The sequence below is a fragment of the Antechinus flavipes genome, chromosome 1 (assembly GCF_016432865.1).
Source record: "Antechinus flavipes isolate AdamAnt ecotype Samford, QLD, Australia chromosome 1, AdamAnt_v2, whole genome shotgun sequence".
Lineage (NCBI taxonomy): Eukaryota > Metazoa > Chordata > Mammalia > Dasyuromorphia > Dasyuridae > Antechinus > Antechinus flavipes.
Window position 1 is genome coordinate 359555938 of NC_067398.1, and position 21708 is coordinate 359577645.

The 21708-nt window shown below is 34.1% G+C and overlaps 1 protein-coding gene across 5 annotated transcripts in view; it reads left to right on the forward strand.

Annotated features, from left to right (window-relative positions):
* Positions 1 to 21708, forward strand: part of DYM (dymeclin) — a 590636-nt gene that overhangs the window by 159761 nt on the left and 409167 nt on the right. For all 5 annotated transcript variants that reach the window (XM_051969633.1, XM_051969632.1, XM_051969635.1 and 2 more), the window contains one exon: positions 10007 to 10149. In XM_051969633.1, the coding sequence (XP_051825593.1) occupies positions 10007 to 10149 (143 nt within the window). The remainder of the gene's footprint in view (positions 1 to 10006; positions 10150 to 21708) is intronic.

Consider the following 21708-nt stretch of genomic DNA (forward strand, 5'->3'; position numbering starts at 1 on the left):
CACAAGCTTTCTGTGGCTTAATTATTTTTATATTTAAATTAATTAGACAAGATCATTTGTTAAATCTTTTTATGTGAAAGTATGCTCTGTAATATGTGAGACAAATAATATGGAAATTAGTAGTCTGTCAACAAGCTAAATCCTTTCTGTGGGCAAGGCACTGTGTTACAAAGAAAGGCAAAAACCATGGAAAGGTGGGTCAGGAAAGGCATAAGCATTTATATAGTGCCTACTATGTGCCAGATACTGTGCTAAATATTTTACAAATCTTTCATTTGATTGAAAAAAATTGAAATTAGAATTTTGTACTTATTTATTACTTTGTTTAAATTTTTTTTTTACTTTTTTCAATCAGGAAAAAAAGCTATCTTTTTATCAGGAAGTAAGTAGTATGTTTTATCATTAATCCTTTGGAAATGTAATTGGGCATTACACTTATCAGAGTCCCTGATTCTTTCATGGTTGTTCATCTTTACCATATTGGTGGTATTTGTAAATTGTTCTCCTACTTCCATTTACTTTACTCTGTATCAGTTCACACAAGTTTTCCCTGTTTTTTTTGAAACTATCCGTGTCATTTTTTAAAAGTGATATTATGTATATATTTATACATAAATATCCATTACCATTTTGATACTGTAATTTGTTCAGCCATTCCTAAGTTGATGGACATGCTTCTGATTCATATTTTTATACAGCTCCTGTCATTTCATCAGGGATACTTGGGTCACTTCTGTTGCATTAAAGGCCCATTTACTCTCCTATAGAATTATATTCATTTTTGCTGGGTATTTATTCTTAGTTATAATAGCCTGCTAAGTGACACAGGGAGTAGATCACTAGGCCTGAAGTTAGAAAGAATTGAATACCAATCCAGTCGTAGTTGTGTTACTCACTACTAAATCTAGGTCCTCTGAATTTATATCCAGTACTTTTTTCATATAGTAGTAATCAATGTTGGTTGAAATAGGTTGGGAAAATTTTGTGGAGAAGCTTAGAGTTGAGCTAAACCTGGAGGGAGAAGATGAAGCTTCTTAGTGCCATTATGCATAGATTATTGGATCCATTGTTAGGCAGACCTGAGTTCAGATGGGACCTAGGTGAGTAAATTAGCCTCTTTGTGCCTCTATTTGCTTAACTGAAAATGGGGAGAATAATAGCACTGTAGCATTTACCGTTAAATGTTGTGGTAAGTATCAAATGAGATAATTATTTGTAAAATGCTTTGCTTAGTGCATAACACTATATGTACACATTATGTAAATGTTTATTCCCATCCTTCACTTTCCCCAATATCCTTTGCCCTTTGTTAGATGTATTCCAACCTCTGTTCTTCTTTATAGGGCTGGCTATTAAGTCATGTCTGATTCTGATTGCCACTCCTTGAATTCTTTTTTATTCACTGCTTGCAGGGTTTTTTGTTTGTTTGTTTGTTTGTTTTTTTTTATTTTGAATTTCTTGCTTTTGGCTGGGCTATATTCCTTGTTGTGGTGTTCTCTTCTTTAAAATATAATGGTTCTCTCTGGGAGCAGGCTTCTCAGAGAGGTTTTCTGGAGGCAACCTTAGTTTCAGTTAAAAGTAATAATCACTCCAAAATGCAGCCAGCCGATAAAATGCAAAAGTTTATTTTCTCCTTCCAAAATAGCCTGGTTAGTTTTCTTGGTGGCCTATCTTTCTGCTTGGTTCCAAGAGCTCTTGCAGTTTTCCTTTGCCTCTGCTTTCTTCAGCCTCCAGCCAGCACAAAGGTGGAAGATGTAATGAATCTCTCTTGCCTCTGAGAGAGGACTTCTGGCTCTCAACCTCCCAGAGTGCTCCTTTCGAGTCTTGTCTCCTTGCCTGGGGCTGGGCAGCTTTCTGGAGAGCCTTTCAGACCAGCCTTGGTCTCAGTGGGGGAAGTGCAGAAGGCCAGCCACCACGGTGGGATGAATGAATCTGGTTGCGTCTCCTAGAGAGAGCGCTTCTCCTGAACTGACTTGACTGGCTCACTGAAGCTTTATTTATGCTCCTTCTCCGAGAGTGGGATTGTGGAATCCGAGAGTGGGATTATGGGTTTCCTCCCAGAGTGCTCTCTGGCCCTAAGAGCTTCTTGCTTATATGAGCTCTCTAAAGATGTGAACACAAGCATTGTTTCTATCAATTCCACTTCGCGCCTTGTTTCAAGTTCTGGCCCATAACATCTCCTCCTTGGATCAGATCAATCATACTGAACCATGCTAAATTCGATAATTATTGTCTCTATCAACTCTAATGACTTAACACTTTGTAAGGATTCCAACACCTTGGCCTTTATATTTTGGGATTTCCTTCAGAAGGTGATTGGTAGTTTTTCATCTTTGTACTTTAGCTTCTGGTTATGAGATAATCTGGGCAGTTTCCTTTCAATATTTCTTGAAATATGATGTTTGTCATAGTGTTCAGCTAGTTCATTGGTTATAAAATTTTTTCTTCTCAGTATTTTTTCTAGGTCAGTTGTTTTTGCCATGAGAGTCCTTATATTTTCTTTCTTTTTTTCCCCCCAACTATTTGACTTTTATTATTCTTTGTTGCCTCATGAAGTCCTTTTTTCAGAAATAGTATCATTTACATCTTTTATAGGTCTTTCTTCCATAGCTCTTATTTTTTTTTCAATTTCTTTTTTGCTTCAATGCTTTCATTCATTCATAAAAAAAGTTTTTTTAAACTTAAAAAAAGGCAACTCTTGTTCCATCTCTTTCATTTGTTTCTAAACTGTGTTTTTCATTATTGCTTTGCTTATGGATGTTTTGGAGTCATTTTTTTTCTGGTTCTCCCTATCACTTTTAATAATTTTTTATAGTATTTTTATTGTTGTTTTTTGCATATTTTTCTAATTATCTGGAAGATGACTTAGAATTTCATGTTAGGGTCAACTTTGACCACTTCTTTTATTGAATGTCTCAGGTAAACTTTTTGTTTTGTTTTGTTTTGCTGCTTTTTGGAGGTATTTATTGTTATTTTTCCTGGACCACAGAGACACTTCAGACTGGGAATTGATTTCCCATTGATCTAGGATTCTTGCTTTGATTCTTCCTTTTCAGGGTACAGACTGGGCTAGAAGGTGAATCTGAGAACTCTTTCTGCTTCTGGGATCTGAGCCATGGGGCTTCTGGTTGTTTCTGAACTGGCTTCTCTCTAAGTACATATCCTAAGGCCTATAGACTACTCTTAGCCTTGAATACCATCCTTGGGTTCAGGTTCTGTCTGCTCTTGATCTGTGACCTTTGATAAAGCTGCCAGATGACAGGAGTTCTTGTTAGAGTGCCCAACGTGAGTGTATAACTTTCTATTGCCCTTTCTTGGAGCTAGTGTGCTCCAAGAGAAACTCCTGAATATGGACTCCCTTCCCTAGTGTCAGCAGACTTCTCTGTCTGTTTTATCTGTGCTGACTTAGGCTTGAAAAAAGGCTCATAACAATTTTTTTCTTGGATTTTCTCTTCAGGATTCAGTTTCTTTTATTTTTTAGAATTAGTTTGGAGTGTGGTGGAGAGTTTTTTTTTTTTTTTTTTTCTTTTTAGTGGGGAGAGAGGAGAGGTTAATACTATTTCTGCAACTCTTGCCATCTTGATTATTATTTTTTAAAAAATTGATGATCTTAGACAGATTTGTTCTTTGATTAGTTTTGTGTTTATTTACCCAAGGATATTTTGAGGAAAAAATAAATTAATTTTGAAGATCCAGACTATTTGTTGTCTTTTAAGTTCTTAATGGGCCAAAAAGAACTAATTTTTAAATCTCTCCATGTACACTGTGTTCCAGCCAAACTGAACTAGTCATTGTTTGATGATCATGTTCTGCCACCTTTTGTATTTGCATTTTTTTCACTCTCTCCCCTTTCCTTAGACATTAATTATTTTCCTTCTGCTCCATCTGTTTTTTGAAATTTTTTCTTTTAGTCAGTGCCTATTTGGAGCCTTTTCCATCCATAAAATCTTCCCTTATCATTGGACTTGATCTCTTTCCCCAAGCTTCACTGGACCATTCTTTTGGATTTATATTCAATTTTCTTTCTAGTAGATATCTATTAGATTTGTATTGACTATCTTTTACTGGCTCATTCTCCCTGGATTGTAAATTAGTTTAGGCCGTGGATTTTTATCTGACTTGATTTTTTTTTTTTTATCACTACCTTGTAACTAATCTAAGAGTCTTATTTATATGTAAGTTGTTATTTCATAGGATCAAAGGCTTAGAACATTACTTTAAAGATTATCTAGTCTAGTGGTTCTCAAAATATGATCTGTAGATTATATTGGAGTCCCTAAGTCTCTTTAAGAGAGTCTGCAAAGTCAAAACTGTTTTCATCATAAAAACATCTTATTTGCTTATTAAAATAGTCTTCCTTTTCCCAACTATTTACCTGTGTGGGATCAAATTTTTTTCATAGTGCAATAGATTGAATGCAGAAGGGGATATAAGAATACAGCAGACTGGGGCAGCTAGATGGCACAGTGCATAGAGTACCAGCGCTGAAGTCAGAAGGATCTGAGTTCAAATGTGGCCTCAGTCACTTAACACTTCTTAGCTGTGTAATCCTGGGAAAGTCACTTAACTCCAATTGCCTCAGCCCAAAATAAATAAATAAATAAGACTACAGCAGATTTCTTTCAAGCCAGCCATTGAAAATATGTGAAAAATTACATTCTTTGCGGTAAATGTTTTTTGTTTTGGAAAATATATTTTAAAATTTCTAATGTGATAAATCCTTCTCTTCCCCTCCTCTCTTGTCCCTCTCCTTTTATTCCCCCCATATGGGATACGGACACACACACACATACGTGTGTGTGAGTGTGTGTATATGTGTGTGTATCTCCATTCCACACAAACAAAAGCTCTTTGAGTTCCTCATTAATTTTTAATAGTATAAAGAAGTCTTGAGACCAGAAAGTTTTGAGAATCTTTTAACTTTCTCATTTACTTAGGAGCAAACTAAAGCCCAGAGAGATTAACCAGCTTGATCTGAGAGACATGGTTGGCATTTGAACATAGCTATTCCAATTCTAAATCTATCCCTCTTTTCATTATATTTCATTGTCTCATGTGTGTAGATACTATATCTATTGATCTAGATTGAAACCTATACATACCTTTTCATCCCATGTGATTTTCTTTTATGTTCTTCTATAAATGTTCTAATGAAAACCTCCTGAACCCATTGTAGGCTTTCTTTAGATTTTTTAACATTCTTTGCAGTCTAGTATAACAGTAGTGTCATTAGTGGCATACCTCCTTTTCTGAGCATGAGTTACTTGATGGATATTTTTTATATCACTTCTTATCTCAAAGTCATTGCAATGTGCTGTCTCCTGACACATCTTATTGGCCATCTACAATTTTGGTTGACTCTGATTTCAGCTTTGTGGAATCAGCAGGGTATTAATGGTATTTGAGGGAACTAGAGCAGACAAAAATGTACTCTGTGCTAGAAATCCATTCTAGAGATGGTATGATCTTGGAAATGTTAACAGATCAATTTTCATGATATTTGAAAGTCTATTGGATGATCTCCCTGCCTCATGTCTCTCCTCACTCCAGTCTGTCCTGTACTAACTTACCAAAATGATCTTCCTAAAGTACAGTTCTGACCATGCCACTTTTCCCATTTATCAACTGTAATGGCTCTCCTTTACCTTCAAGATCAGAATCTATAATCCTTTTGTGGTGTTTTTAAAGACTTTCATAATCTGTCTCCTTTTTACCTTTCTAGGCTTATACTTTTCTTTCCTCCATGTATTTGCTGATTCAGTGATCATGGTCTCCTTGTTATTTGTTGAATATGACTCTCTGTCTCCTACCTGTACATTATCATTGGCTACCCACCACCCCTTGAATTCTTCCTCTTCTTCATCTCCAACTTCTGGCTCCTTTGGATCCTTTCAGGTCCTAGCTAAAATCCCACATTCTTTAAGAATTCTTTCCTGGTCCCTATTAATTCCCTGCCCCTCCCCCCAATTTTTTTAGTATTCCCTGTGTTTAGCATAGTATCTATCTTACAGTAAACACTTCAGCAATTTTTTGTTTGCCTTTTCTTTGTCAAATAGCATGATTGCAATTTCTGTTTTTTTTTTAATTTGACACGTAGCAAATTTTTTTTCTATCCCTGCATTTTTATTTTTATTATGTCTTTTAAATATGAGTTCTGTAAATAACAAATTGTAGAATTTTGTTTTCTTTTCCAAACTGTTACTCTTTTTAGTTTTTATTGGATTATTTAATCCCTTTACATTTAAGGTTAAGAGAGTTAGTTTTATATTTTTCTCCATCTTTTTCTAATACTGTAATACTTTTTGCTTTTTAATTTTATAAAGTTAAGATTTCCATTCCTTCTGCTATAAACACTATAATGTTAAAAGTACTATATGTCTCCAATTAATTTACTTTAATCTTTATTTTAAGATTACCTTATTTCCCCTGTCTTTCTTCCTCTCATCCCTGGTCTCCATCTTTTATTTATTACTCCTTTCCCTTTGGGGTTTTGCTTTTTAGTTCTTTTTTCCCATCTTGTTTTTATTTGGTTATGTATATATTTTTTCTTCTTTTTCTCTTTCTGTTAAATGGATTTTCATTTCTCTCCTTCCCTTCAACTAGCCTTCATTAATTTTTAAAATTTCAGTTTCTGTATGATTTTTCTTATTCTCTTCATTATCCATTCTTTATGTTCTACTCCAGACCATCATTCTCTGATTAATGAGCTCTGTGATAATTATCTAGTCTCTCTCTTTTCTCTGGAGAAGATTCCTTATAGAATCATAGTATCCAAAGTATCCATTTTAGGTCCTCCTCTGAAAACGATTTCTGTCACTAACTTGTATTTCCCTTTTTCATTGTGCCTCATTCCCAGAACAATGCCAATTATTTCAGGTGTAAGAGAGAACACTGCCATATGTTAGGGCCCCTCCCCTATCATATTTTTAATAGTGCTTCCTACCACTGATTTTATCCCTTCCCTTCTCTCCTTGCATATGTTTGCCTCAAAATCTCCTCCTTGGGTTCATGATATCCCATTTCCCCAGCTGCCAGTTTCCCTATGGATTCCAGTTCCTCCTTCTCAACACTGTAGTCTCGTTTTTTTCTCACAGATCTTCTCTCTTCATCTATATGAGCATTCATATAGGACCTCCCTTTCCCACTACCAAAGTAAGGCCTCCTTTCTCTGCATTCCCCCTTTTCAATTTTTCTCCTCCTTACCTACTCTTCTGTAGGTTCTGTGACCACAGAGTTTACCTTTCCTTCATCGCTAGTCTCCCTTTTCTTGCTCACCTTTCATGTACCCTCCATGTTGCAGTTCAGTCCCACAAAACATCAATTCATCTGTTTGCAAGGTGTCGCCAGCTTCTCTCTACATTGCCCCCTCTCTAGCTCTTCACTGTTAGCTCCATCTAATGTTGGTTTTCATCCCTATCGCCTTGTGCAATTTAGAAAGCCACTGTTGTTTTTGCTGTCCTTGAACTGATGTCTTCATTAACTCTTCCTGCATTTCTGTTGGAAGACAACTGAGCATAAATGGCTTGGATTGTTTACAAAAGGGGGTCCCAGATAGATAGGAGGTCTGATAGGATAGGTCAGGGCAGGGAACCATTGAATAGAAGACATTTTTATGGTAAAATGCTTTCACAAAGTGGTAGAAAACTCTAGAGAGTCAGAAATATATTTTCTGTTTGCCATTTTAGTTGCTTTCTACAAAATCTCAATAAAGTTGGAATAGATTTTAAAAAGTGATATATTTGGAAGAACTTAAAGTGGAAAGGAATTGTCATTCTTGGCTCTTGAGGAAGTCAAAGGCTATTGCATGGATGATGTTTTATAAATAAAAGATACTGTATTTTCACTTTTTTAAAACTACAAAGTGCAGAAAAGGTGCCAGTCCACACTAGCAAGGGAATTTCCTCACTGGGAACTCTGAGGAAACTTACGTCTGATTTATTAAAAAGTATATTGTTTATCTCTGCACACTGTAGTCCAGCTAAACTAGCCTTCTTGATGTTCCTTGTAAGTAATAATGATAACAGTGATAATAATTTGCTTTTTATAGTATTTTAAGATTTGCAAAATGCTTTACAGATATCAGCTCATATTATCCTTGCAATAACTCTGTGAAGTAGTTGCTATTTATACCCTCTGTTTTACAGATGAGGATGCCAAGGTTAAGTAGCTTCCTTGAAAATGTCTCAAGTTGGATTTGAGCTCTGTTCTTCTTGACTCCAGCTCTAGGACTCTTTCTGCTGCTCAACCTGATTGCCTCCTTCTTTGCTCATTCCCAGCATTCCACTTCCTACCACCAAGCCTCTGTAAGGGCCAAAGTATCTCTAGCAGCATTTCTGCCCCATCCCCATCTCTTTGTATTCACCTCAAAATCCTTTTCTGATTCTTTAGAATCTTCTGATTATGACTCTGTGATCCTGTGCATTATATACTTCATGGGGTTTTCTTGGCAAAGACATCAGAGTGGTTTGAAATGAAATTTTTTTTTAGTGGATTGCGATAGTTAGAGCTAAGTGACCTTTCCAGGTTCACCCAGCCAGTAAGAGTCTATAGTCAGATTTGAACTTGGATCTTTCTGCCTCTACACTCCATGCTCTATCCAGTGAACTATCTGGTTGTTTTATTTGGCATGTAATAGGCATTTAACAAATGTAACTTCATTAATTGATTAATATTAGCAGCTGATTCTTCATTTTCACCAAGTATAAGTAACCCAAAATTGGATAAATTTAAATTATAGTTTGGGAGATTTATCTTAGACATTAACAAAAATTTCTATTATATAATAATTGTTAACTAATGAGTTATCAAAAGAGATAGTAGCATCTAATTTATATATTTTTCACAAATAGAGGATGGGAGGATGTAGTTTCAGATTTGATAGAAGACAATGAGACAGACTTCATATTCTTTCCCAACTAATTTTGAATGTTGGTACAGGGAGTTCAAATTTCTCTTATCATTGCTTTCTGCAATATTGAGATTCATTTTATTATCTATTTTCGAGTTACTGAGTTTTCTTCTTTTTTCAATTCATTTTATGTCTTTTTTTCAGAATATATGAGCTATGTCCAGTATCATGCCTCTTTTTATGATGACTAGTTTTGGTTTTTTTTTTTTTTTTGGTGGCAATACTTTGATCCTATATTTGAAAAATTCCTTTGGGCCTTTGGAATTCAAGAAATTAGGCCTGATTTGGAGGAGCTAATTCAACAGCACTTTGGGGATATTTTTATTATGTCTTCTTACTTCCACTCCCCACAAATGGATGTAACCTCTCTCTAAGGAGTTACATATCAAATGTCACTCATGTGTTGATGTTCCCCAGGAGACAATTATTGCCTGAGAGTTTTAGGGAACTCTGGAGTGTCCTTTTACACTATTGTTCATAAACCTCGACTGGTGAACTTAATTTAAGGAGCTAGTACACACAGGTTAGCTAATTTACTGATGTGTTACAATAAAATGAGTGGCTACAAAATATCCTTCCTTCTCTCTTCTCCCCCAGCTCCTGCCTATAAACTTAGGATACATTCTTTTACAAATATACCTAAGGCCTATAGGAAGAGTTGGCAAACTTAAGAGTACAGTAGTATCAAGGCATACATATAATAAATAGATATAGTCAAGACAACTTATTTGGTACTCCATTCTCTTGTGGAGTCCTCATGGTACTTTTTCTTGGATTAAGCATTTCTGTCATGGGTCACTCAGCTAGGCTTTAAAACAATATGCAGGGGCAGCTAGGTGGTGCAGTGGATAGAGCACCAGCACTGAAGTCAGGAGGACTTTAGTTCAAATCTGGCTTCAGACACTTAACATGTCCTAGCTATGTGACTTTGGGCAAGTCACTTAATCCTGATTGCCGCAGCAAAACAAGCAAACAAAAGAATGAAAATATATATTTTTTAAAATGTAGCAACCCTTTATATTATTCATCTATTTCAGTAATAAACCATCTAAATTGGATAAATGTTAAAATGTTCCTTTTTTTTTTTTTTTAAAACAGTCTTCCTTACACCAGCAGACTTGTGAAGACCTTATTGTATAATTTCATCAGACAAGAAAAGAGACCTCCCCCTGGAACCCATATCTTTGAGCAGCAATCAGATGGTGGAGGATTGCTTTATGGCCTTGCATCAGGAGTAGCAAGTAAGTTTTTGCTAAGACTTATTGAATACTGAGATAATTGTACATAACTGTTTTCTCGTGTTTTCTATGGATTTGAGAATATTTGTTCATTTGGAAGTAGCTGTATAATGTCTGAACCTAACTGAATATAAAATATTCAAAATAAGTATAAATTTTTTTGTTCTAATTTTCTGTAGTTTTGATCCTAACTCAATGTGTTAAAATAATGACTAAGTTATTTGCCTATAATTAAAACAGTGTTTCAAAAAGACTTTTGGTAAATAAATTTGCCACTTTCTTAAGTTTAGGTACCTGAGAGAGGCATGTAAATAATACAGTCGATAGAACACCAAGTGTAGAGTCAGAAGGACTTGAGTTCGAAACCTGCCTCAGTCACTTTCTAGCTTTGCAATCCTGGATAACTCATTTTTCCACTCCCAATCTCAGTTGCTTCATTTGTAAAAGACATAAAATGATAGAATCTACTTGTCAGGGTTATTGTAAAGCTCAAATGTGATAATAATTATAAAGCATTTCACAAATTTTAACATATTGTGTAAATGATAGATATTACTATTATTGTAATATAAATCAAATTAATCATTGAAAACACAGTTTGCTTGCTGTTTATGTTTGGATAGCTGTATTAACAGCTAGTCTTTGCTGAAACCTAAATTGGTTAGTAAAGGTTCGTATGTTACTTCCAGGTGAAAAGTCCATTTATATTACATTATTATATAGTATTCAGCTCCCTCAAATAGATACTAGTTTAATAAATTGAGGAATTTTTATTGAATTTTGAATATCAGCAAACTTGGGTTTTACCAGTCAATAAGTTAGTCAGTAAACACTTATCTATTATGTGCCAGGTACTGTGCTAAGTACTGGAACGTGAAGAAAGGGATAAGATAATTCCCATTCTTAGGGATTGCAACTGTAATAGAGGAGACAACTTGCAAGCAATTATATACAAATAAGATATAGAAAGTAAAAATTGGGGGTATTCAGTAGAGTGGGGAAGGAATCAGTACAAATTTCCATATAGAAGATGAAATTTTAGCTGAGGCTTAAAGTAAGTAATGAAAGCTAAAAGGCAGAGAGGAAGATGGGGATTCTAGATATGGGGTAGAGTCAGTGAAAATGCCTGGATTTGGAAGATGGAGCATCTTGATTGGAGTACAAAAAAACTAACATCAAAGAAATGGAGAATATGTTGGGTGTGGGCTATAAGTTGTGAGGTGACTGGAATGATGGAGGAGGGGGACTAAATTGTGAAGGACTCTGAGCATCAAACAGAACATTTTATATTTGATCTTGGAGCTAATGGGAGGGTTATTGAATGGGAGAATGATGTGATTAGGATTTTAGGAATATCATTTTGACAGTTGAAAGGACTGGAGTCAGAAGAAACTTGTGGCAATGGAGCAACCAATAGGCTCTTGTTTTAATCCAGATGTGAGGTGATGAGGACCCATATCCAGTGGTCCCAGGGTCAGAGGAGAGAAGTAGGCATATACAAGAGATATTACAAAGGTAAAATTGACCTGCTTTGTCTATAGATCGCATATGGTGTGTGAGAGAGTGAGGAGTGTAGGATGAAACTTGGGTTGCAAACTTGGGAGATTGGGATGATGATGGCATCCTCAAAAATAATAGGGAAGTTTGGAAGAGGCATGAGTTTGGGGGAGAAACCGGTGAGTTCAGTTTTGGACTTTTCGAATTTAAGATGTTTTACAGGACATCTACTTTGAGATGTCTAATAGGCAATTGGGTATATGAAATTGGGAGTCAGTCACTAGAAATTAGTAATTGGTTTTGAGAATTATCAATATAGATATGATAATTGAATCTGTGGGAGCTTATGTGGTCACTAACTGAAATAGTAGCAAGAGAGAAAATAAGAGTGCCCAGGATAGAGCTCCTTTGGACTCCTAAAGTAAGTGGGCACATTAGTAGTGAATTTCATAATCAAAGCCTTCTCAGAGAAGGTTTTGTTTCTCTTCATTAAGGCTGCCTCCCATACTTTCAGTATCATTCTTAAGGAAAATAGCAAGAAGTAGTCACATATAGTTTTACAAAATGTATTTCTACTTGTTGCTTTCTCTGGAAGGAAAAAAAAAATGTCTGTTGAAGTGTTTGGATATTCATTTGGTTGTGCCTTAAATCAGTTTTCCTAAACTAGCCACTTGTTTCTATCTAATGAAAAAAAACTTTTATAGATAACTTTAGCAGTACCTTGAGACCTGGAGACATTTTTCTCTAGCCATAAAGATACTTTGAGTTTGACCATTTTAGCATCTAAAATGAAAGGATGATAATCTTCTTCTGTTTTTATAAATAGAAAAAGGTTCTGTGAATTAATCCCATAAAAGTAAAATACAGATCCACTCAATATACTTTAATAGTAATTGTGTGGATTCATGAACCCACCTGAATATTTTCTTTACTTATTTTCATCTTATAGTATATATTTAATATTAATCACACCATCTTTGTTAGTAGAGTATGGAGAATCATAAATAATAGAGCTAGAATGGACTTCCTTCCCATTAGATCCCATTAGATTCCAGCCCTTTGAATTTATGTTTGAAAAAACTGTAGCCCAAAAACTTTGAGTGACTTGCTTAAAGTGATTCAGGTATGTAGTAGCAAGGTAGGACAAGAGCTCAAGCCTATTAACTTAGAGTTTTGATTCTGTTATGTTTGTTTCACATTTTTCCTCTGAATCATTCATAGGAAATACATAGTTTTGTTTCTCTACAACTTTTTATTTTCTATATCATTGGATCCACTTTGGTAACTTCTTTTGAAAATTAGACATGGAGATAATTTACTCCAGTTTAAATAACTCCAATATGAAATCTAGTCAGTGAGTACTTTAATTAAATTATGACAAGTTGTTTTTTATAGCTTATTCCTTAAACAGTCTTTTAAAAAGCCTATGTTAAAATTCTGTCATGAAATAATCATAATTTTGTAATTGCACAATTTTAATTAGACTATTTTGAAACATAGCAAAACTATTCCTTAAAGTACTTCTATTAGGCTACTAAGATAGTAGAAAATAGCTGTTGTGAACTTTGAACTTTTTGCATACAAAGAACAATCCACTTTCAAAAATAAGTATAATTCTACAATAGTTAGCTCTGTTATCTTGGTGTGAAATTTTTCACTAGGGAGAGACCTCCAAGTTGGATACCAATGCAGGAGGGAGGGGGGGGAGAAGGGGAAAAGTAGATTTTCCACAGGGGGACAGTTGTTTAAGCTTAAGATATGTGCTTCTTCCCAGATAAGTTTCTATATCACTTTCTACCACCACCAGTTTGCTTTTAATTTAATATTAGCTCACTTTTATATTGGGCTAGGTAAAACATTAGATGATCTGATGCTTAAAATGATATTGTACAAGGCAAAATATAAACTTTTAAATTGTTTTATGATTTAGGTTTGCTAAATTTATTACTAATGGGATATATTCCTCATATATTTTGGTGTGCTGTGTGTGTGTGTTTTTTTTTTCCTGGAAAGTCTCTTATTTTAGAATCTGATTCCATTCCTCTAAACAGTGACATGTAGTAGTATTATACCTTGAGGCCATCCTTCTTTAATTACAGATTTCATCAAGCAACAAACTTCATTTATTTATTTATGTATTTTTGCAGAGGCAGTTGGGGTTAAGTGGCTAGCCCAGAGTCACACAACTAGGAGATATTAAATGTCTAAAGTCAAATTTAGACTTCAAGGCTGCTGCTCTATTCCACTGTGCCAGCTAGCCACCCATTTTATGCCAGACACTTTGGTATTGAGGCTACAAATAAAAAAATGATATATCCCCTGTTATCAAGTAGCAGATATTTTATAGTTGGGAAGGGATTAGAGTATACTTATATTTAATAAATAGAAAAGATATACAAGATGAATGTATAATTACTGAGATAGTTTAAAACAAAAAAATTTACATAATTTTCGTTAATTTTTGTGAGAATCTTAATTTTCAGGATAGAATTTGGACAGAGGGAATGATAGTGATGTAGTCTCTATATTAGGTCTTATTGGTTTTGAAATATATTTTGGTCTGGTATTTGCATATTAACATGTTTAAATCTGATTTTTTTTTTCATTTTTAACATGAATATAGAGTCTAGCCTGATTGAGAAAGAACTTGGAATCTACTTTTCCCCTTTTCTCTCCCCCCGCATTGGTATCCAACTTGGAGGTCTCTCCTTAGTGGATAAGAACAGACTGTTTTTAGATATACATGAGACATTTTTCTCTTAGAGATATTTTGGAATAGGGAAAGTTAAACTATATGACAGATAAATTCATTTAGTAATGAGATCATCAAAGTTGTCATTTAAGAGATTAAATTGTAACTTCTAAAAGTAAGATGCTTTAAAAAAAAAAAAAAGATGTAAATGTAGAAACAGAGGAGTTATCTTCTAGCAGCCTCAATCCTTTCAAAACATTTTGCTAGCCTTATGTTACGAGTATACAAAAAGTCCTCTGATGGGGGAAACAAAAAACTGCACTAAAGCAACGCATTTTTCTTAGGGCATTATTCTGAACTTTATCAATTTATAAACAGTTTAATTATCTGTGTTCTCAATTGTTGGAAAATTAGTAACAGTGCTATAGAAGAAGGGAGGTTAGAGAAGCAGAAAGGTGATGAAAGAAGTTAACAGCCAATAACTTAATATTTAAAATGGAGAGAAGAAAACTATAACCTTGTTTTATTATATTAATAATGTGTTCTATAACTTCAGTTTGTCATGTGCATTAGTTATAAAGTTATAATAATTATAAAAATATAATAAGCTTTAAAGGAATAAAATTCAATTACATGACAAATTTGCATATACTTATGGAATACTTAATTCTTAGGATTATATATAAATGTGATGGATCTGTAATTAGAATAGTGTCAGTTAATAAATTTTACTCAATAAGCATTTATTAAGTACCTACTATTTTCAGGCACTATGCTGAGTGTTGGAGACAACCCCCCTCAAAAAAAAAAAAAAAAGAATGATAATGTGGGGGCATGCTACAGAAAGTTAGAGAAGTCCCAAAGTGTATTGTTGAAGATTCAGAAAGGAGGAGATTTTCTTTGCTTATCTCTTTCCTTATGTGGAAGTTTTGTATTTCATGTCTTCACTTTCCAGTGGGAGATATAGTGGGTGGTAATAAGACAATACCAAGGCTGCTGTAATCTTTTAGGATGATGAGGTTTTCCAAATAATGGGTTTCCTGGGGTATGGTCAAAGAAGCCTCAAAGTCATACAGTCTGGTAAAAAATGAGATATTAAGATATTCCATTTTGAAAGCAAACTATATTTGAAGGTTACATGTTAACTATGCTGCATTAAATATTAATCATATCTATTAGCAATTAGTAGTTACTATATAGGCACAAAAATGCCTAATGATACTCAAAGTTATCCTTAGTAATAATTGAAATGATTAATGTGAAACATGCTTATAGTTGTTAAATCAATATATTAAATGCTATTTAAGACCAGGCATTAATTTTCTTTATATCTTCACGAAAATCATTCACAGTGCTTTGAGTACATAGATGTTTAACAATTGTTCTCTGTGTGAATCAGTGTTGAATTAATTTTGTGCTCTAAATCTTTAGGAACTAGAAACTATAACATCATTTTGTATTAATGTGTTTGAGAAAGGAAGTTGTCTCTTAGAAGTACCTACTTTTGTCAGTCTGTTTTTGATGAAGGATAATGTATTAGGGATTGTGTGTTTCTCCTGTAAAGCATTGGAGTGTATTATAGTGACATCTCTTTCTCTTAAATTTTAAAATTCATTAAGCACTAATCCCTTTAGAATATTAGAATTAAAATTTCTTTCAGCTCTAATATGCTACAATATTAAATATAGTTCTGCTTTGTAAGTCAGGGTTGGGTAGAAGGAAGGAACTAGATAACATAAAATTCATTTCAGGCTCATTAATTTAATGATAAAGCATTTCATATTTATGGAAAATGAAGCAGAAAGATTCTGGAAGAAAGAAACTATTGAAGCAGGTGATTTGTCCCATGGATAAAGCAAGAATGCATACATACATACATACATATTTACATACATACACACACACATTTACTAGATATGTTAGTCATTGTTCTTTAAAGGATATCTTATTTGGAGTCAAATGGAAATGGAATTCACTGTAAATCATGAATTTCTTCAGATCCTTTTCTTTGAAGATGACATGCTACTGACTTCAGCGAACCTTCTCTGTGATAGTCACAGTTACTCAAAGCAGATCCTACTGACTGTCCATGTTGAAATACTAAAACGAATAGGAAACCCTGTTGTCCAGACTGACTAGTGTCCAGATGCTGGAAGGGGGTACCAGGTCATTGAATCAGTTTATCAACATGCAAAATTTTGGTACTGCAGATAGACAGTAAGCCAGAACTAGAATTTAATGCAAGAAAAAGTAGATAGAATGAATTGCATTTTTTTTTCATAAGTTTTTATTATCTTTTAAAAAATTAACATTTAGAGAACCATCTAATATTTAAAAAGTGTTTTTTAAGACATAAAAAGAGAAAGAAAAAAAAATCAACATAACTGACTTACCAACACATTGAAATCTGAGAAATAATATGCAATATACAATACTTGTGAACGTCCCACCTCTACAAAGAGATGAGTCTTCTCATCTCCTTTCTACCCATACTGCTTAATTGTTTTTTGTTTGTTTATGTTTTGTTGCCATTATCTGTAATACTTTTTTGACTCTGCTTCATTTTTGCATCAGCTCATGCTGCTCTTTCTATTTTCTGCATCTATCATATTTATCTTTTCATATAACACAATAATATTCCATTACAGTTGTGTACCACGATTTGTTTATCCATCCCCCGAAATGATGGACATTTATTTTGTTTCTAAATCCATTCTATCACTGAAAATACTGCCGTAAATATTTTGGTATATATAGAGACTTTCTCATTATCAATGGCCTTTTGGGATTACAAGTTCAGTAATGAAATCTCTGGGTCAGGCAGTCTTGAAATTTTAGTCATTTTAGTTGTAGAATTGGACATTGCATTCCAAAATAGCTATACTAATTCATATTTCTGCCAACAATGCACTAGTAGCCTTATCTTCCTACATTCCCACAACATTAACTATTGACATCTTTTGTCATCTTTGTCACTTTGTAGGGTGTAAGATAAAACGTGTTATTTTGAATTACAATTCTCTTAATGATTTGGAGCATTTGTTTATATGACTATTAAATAGCTTGTATTTTTCTTTTAAGAACGATTCAAATCCTTTAATCAGTAGTCTCTCACTACTGATCCAGATTTATCTCCAGTCGTCCTGATCTATATTTTTCCACTGGATTCAGATGGCTCTGAAGGAGAAAATAAGGTTGGTGACTTTGCACAGCCACCCTCACTTAAATCCAGTTCATTTTCCTGTCATGTCATCCCCTCTATAATGTCATGGTTCTTTTTAAGAACAAAGAACAACATGATTTAAACATAAAGGGTGATACTATAAGCAAATTAGGAGAAAAGGGATAGTTTACTTCTTAGATCTATGAAGAAAGGAATTTGTAGCCAAAGAAGAACTAGAGAACATTATAAAATGTAAAGTGTATAATTTTTAATATATTAAATTAAAAAGTGTTTGTACAAACAAAACTATTGCAGCCAAAATTAGAAGGGAAGCAGAAAACTGGGGAAAAAATTTACATCCAGTATGTCTGATAAAGGTCTCATTTCTAAAATACATAGAGAATTGGCTAAAATGTATAAGAATACAAACCATTCCCCAACTGATAAATGTTCAAAGAATATGAACAGACAATTTTCAGACAAAGAAATTAAAGCCATTTGTAGTAATAGTGCATTTTTAGTGTACTATCAATTAGAGAAATGCAAAGTAAGATAACTCAGATACCACTTCACATTTGACTAAGATGACAGGAAAAGATAAGATAAATGTTAGAGGGGATATGGAAAACTGGGAGACTAATGCATTGTTTTTTTTTTTTTTTTTAATTTTTTATTTAATAATTATATTATATTGACATTCGTTTCTGTTCCGATTTTTTTTTTCCCCTCCCTCCCTCCACCCCCTCCCCTAGATGGCAAGCAGTCCTTTATATGTTGGATATGTTGCAGTATATCCTAGATACAATATATGTTTGCAGAACCGAACAGTTCTCTTGTTGCATAGGGAGAATTGGATTCAGAAGGTATAAATAATCCGGGAAGAAAAACAAAAATGCAGATAGTTTACATTCGTTTCCCAGTGTTCTTTCTTTGGGTGTAGCTGCTTTTGTCCGTCATTTATCAAGACTAATGCATTGTTGATGAAATTGTGAATTGATCTAACCATTCTGGAGAGCAATTTGGAACTGTACCCAAAGGCCTATCAAACTATGCATATCCTTTGATCCAGCAGTCTCTACTGGGTCTGTATCCCAAAGAAATCATAAAAAAAGGGAAAACAGCTCATATGTGTAAAAATGTTTGTAGCAGCCCCTTTTTGAAGTGGCAAGGAACTGGAAACTGAGTGGAGGCCCATCAGTTAGGGAATGGCTGAATAAATTATGGTATGTGAATGTGATGATATATTATTTTTCTATAAGAAATGATGAGTAGATTGATTTCAAAAAAAGCTTGGAGAGACTTATGTGAACTGATGCTAAATGGAGTGAGTAGAACCAAGAAAATATTGTACATAGCAACAGTAAAAATATGTGATGATCAACTTGGCTCTTTTCAGTAATGAGATGATTTAAGGCAGTTCCAATAGACCTGTGATGGAAAGAGCTATCTGTATCCAGAGAGGGGTATAGACATCAAGTGCAGATCATAGTATGGTATTTTTACCTTTTTTATTGTTATTGTTGTTTGTTTGCTTTTTTTTTTTCTTTCTCATTTTTCCCCCTTTTGATCTGATTTTTCTTGCATAGCATGATTAATATGGAAATATGTGTAGAAGAATTGCACATATTTTTAACCTATATTGGATTGCTTGTTATCTAGGGGAGGGAATAAGGAAGAGGGAAAGAGAAAAACTTAGACACAAGTTTTGCAAGGCTGAATGTTGAAAACTTTATTTGTGTGTCTTTTGAAAAATGAAAAGCTATTATTTAAAAAAAAGAATGAAGAACAAACAACAACAGCATCCTTTGACTACTTGTCTATATAGGAATGACTTTTGTTCTGATAGATAGATAAATAGATATTTCTATATCTGTTTATCTGTGAGGAAGTTTCAAATGCTGTAGACAAGTTTATTTACCTTGGCAGTATTCTTTCCAGGGATGTACACATTATTAGTAAGGTTGGCACACACATTGCCAGAACTTGCTTAGTGTTTGGGAGGTTCCAGAGGAAAGTATGGGAGAGGTGCGGTATTAGACTGACTACCAACCTGAAGGTCTACAGAGCATTTGTGCTGACCTCATTGTTGTATGCCTGTGAAAAGTTTACTAGCCCCCTGCCAGGAAATGGAATCATTTCTATTTAAATTGTCTTGACACTGAGGTCCTTTCTCAAACTAAAGTACCAAGCATCCAAATTGTACTGCAGAGAGCACAACTGTATTAGGTGGACCACATTGTTCGAATGCCAAATGTAAACTTGCCAAAAAAATTATTTTATGTAGAACTTACACAGGGCAAGTGCTATATAAGGTTGTCAGAAAAAGCAATACAAAGAATCTCTCAAAGTCTCTCTTAAGAACTTTAGAATTGATTGTATGACGTGGATCACATTGGCACAAGACCGTGCCTTCATGGGAGAAGGTGCTATGCTCTATGAGCAAAGTAGAATTGAATTAGCTCAGAAAAAATGCAAGCTGTGCAAAGTTAGAAAATCTACCTCAAATGGTCATAGGCACTATTTGTATTTGACATATGGGAAGGCATTCTGAGCTTGTATAGGTCTGAGTAGCCACAGTTGGACACTCTAGTTTGACTCTAACTTAGTGATGTTATTTTATACTTCTTTGAGAAGGAAGGATAAGATCAGATCAATCAATTGATCTCTCTCTCTTCCCCTCTCTTCTCACTTTCTTTCCCCCTGTCTCTCCTTCTCTCTCTCCCCCTTTTTTCCCTCCTCTCTCTCCCCTTTTTTCCCTCTTCTCCCTCCCCCAATCTTTCTCTCTCTCTCTCTCCCCCTCTCCCCCTCCCTCTCTTATATGTATATGTGTATAGATATCTGTATGTATGTTAATTATTTATGTATCTTTGATATAAACTCTTCTTAGAGAAATTTGATTTAAAGATTTTTTTTTCCATTTGGCCATTTTCCTTTATATCATAAAGGATTTTACTGATTTTATTTGTGCAGAACTTCTTCCATTCCACATAGACAGTTTTATTTATTTTATCTTTTGTAATTATTTCTATCTTTTGTTGGATTAGGAATTTGTCTTCTACCACTGCTTTGAGAGGTATATGATCCACTTCTTTAATTATTTAGTATAGTATTTAATAGTATGATCTTTAATTATAATTGTAGTTCCTTCCCTCTGTTAATTATTACTTAGTCATTCTGTATATGGCTTGTTTTGCATTTATTTATTTGATTGTTGTCTCCTCCTTTAGACTATAAGCTCCTTGAGGGCAGGAACTATCTTTTGCCTCTTTGTATCCTCAAATCTTAGCCTATAGTAAAAGCTTAATAAATGTTTATTGATTGATTACTGCTCCTGTACAGTCATGAGTGTTTTTATGTTAATAAGTACTTAAGCATCTGATATAGTCAGATACTTATGAACTGATAAAACATACCCACATGTATAGGTTTGTAACTTATAAAGTATTGTGTAAATGCTAGTTGGTGATAGAAGAGAAGGAGGAGGAAGGGATAAGAGAATGAGTTTTTTGTTTTGACTAAATTAATCCATTGACTAAAATAATAAGTATCCTGATAATTTTTAAATGTGGTTATTAAATTCCCAGTCATTTAAATTAGGAGTTGGCTAACAGAGCTTTATTGTATTTGCATAAAAACTATTATTGGCTTGTGAGTTGTACAAAAGTTGGCATTGGTCAGAGTTGGCCCAAGTTTGCCAACACTTGATTTAAAGAACTTTAATAATAGAATATGGTCGAAGCCTATTCTTTACCCTGAAGAGATTTTCGGGAATGTCACTGAAAACTGATATTGTCCCTCCGTTTCATCACAGTCAAATTACTTGTTATAGCTAGGTTTCAGGCAAATAATTTATTAATGAAAATTGTCAGGCTAGAAGATGTTGGATTGTTGTGTGGCAGGAGAAGGGGATGGGATGGATGGCATTTATTAGAATTCTTGTGAAGTCTTAGGCTCACTGTTTTGGACTTGGGTCTTTGTGTTTTTTCAAGGTCTTTGAGGCCCTGTAATTCTTTTTTTTTTTTTTTTTAAATTTTTTACATTTATATTTTATTTTATTTTATAATAACTTTATATTGACAGAATCCATGCCAGGGTAATTTTTTTTACAACATTATCTCTTGCACTCGCTTCTGTTCCGATTTTTCCCCTCCCTCCTTCCACCCCCTCCCCTAGATGGCAAGTAGTCCTATATATGTGAGATATGTTGCAG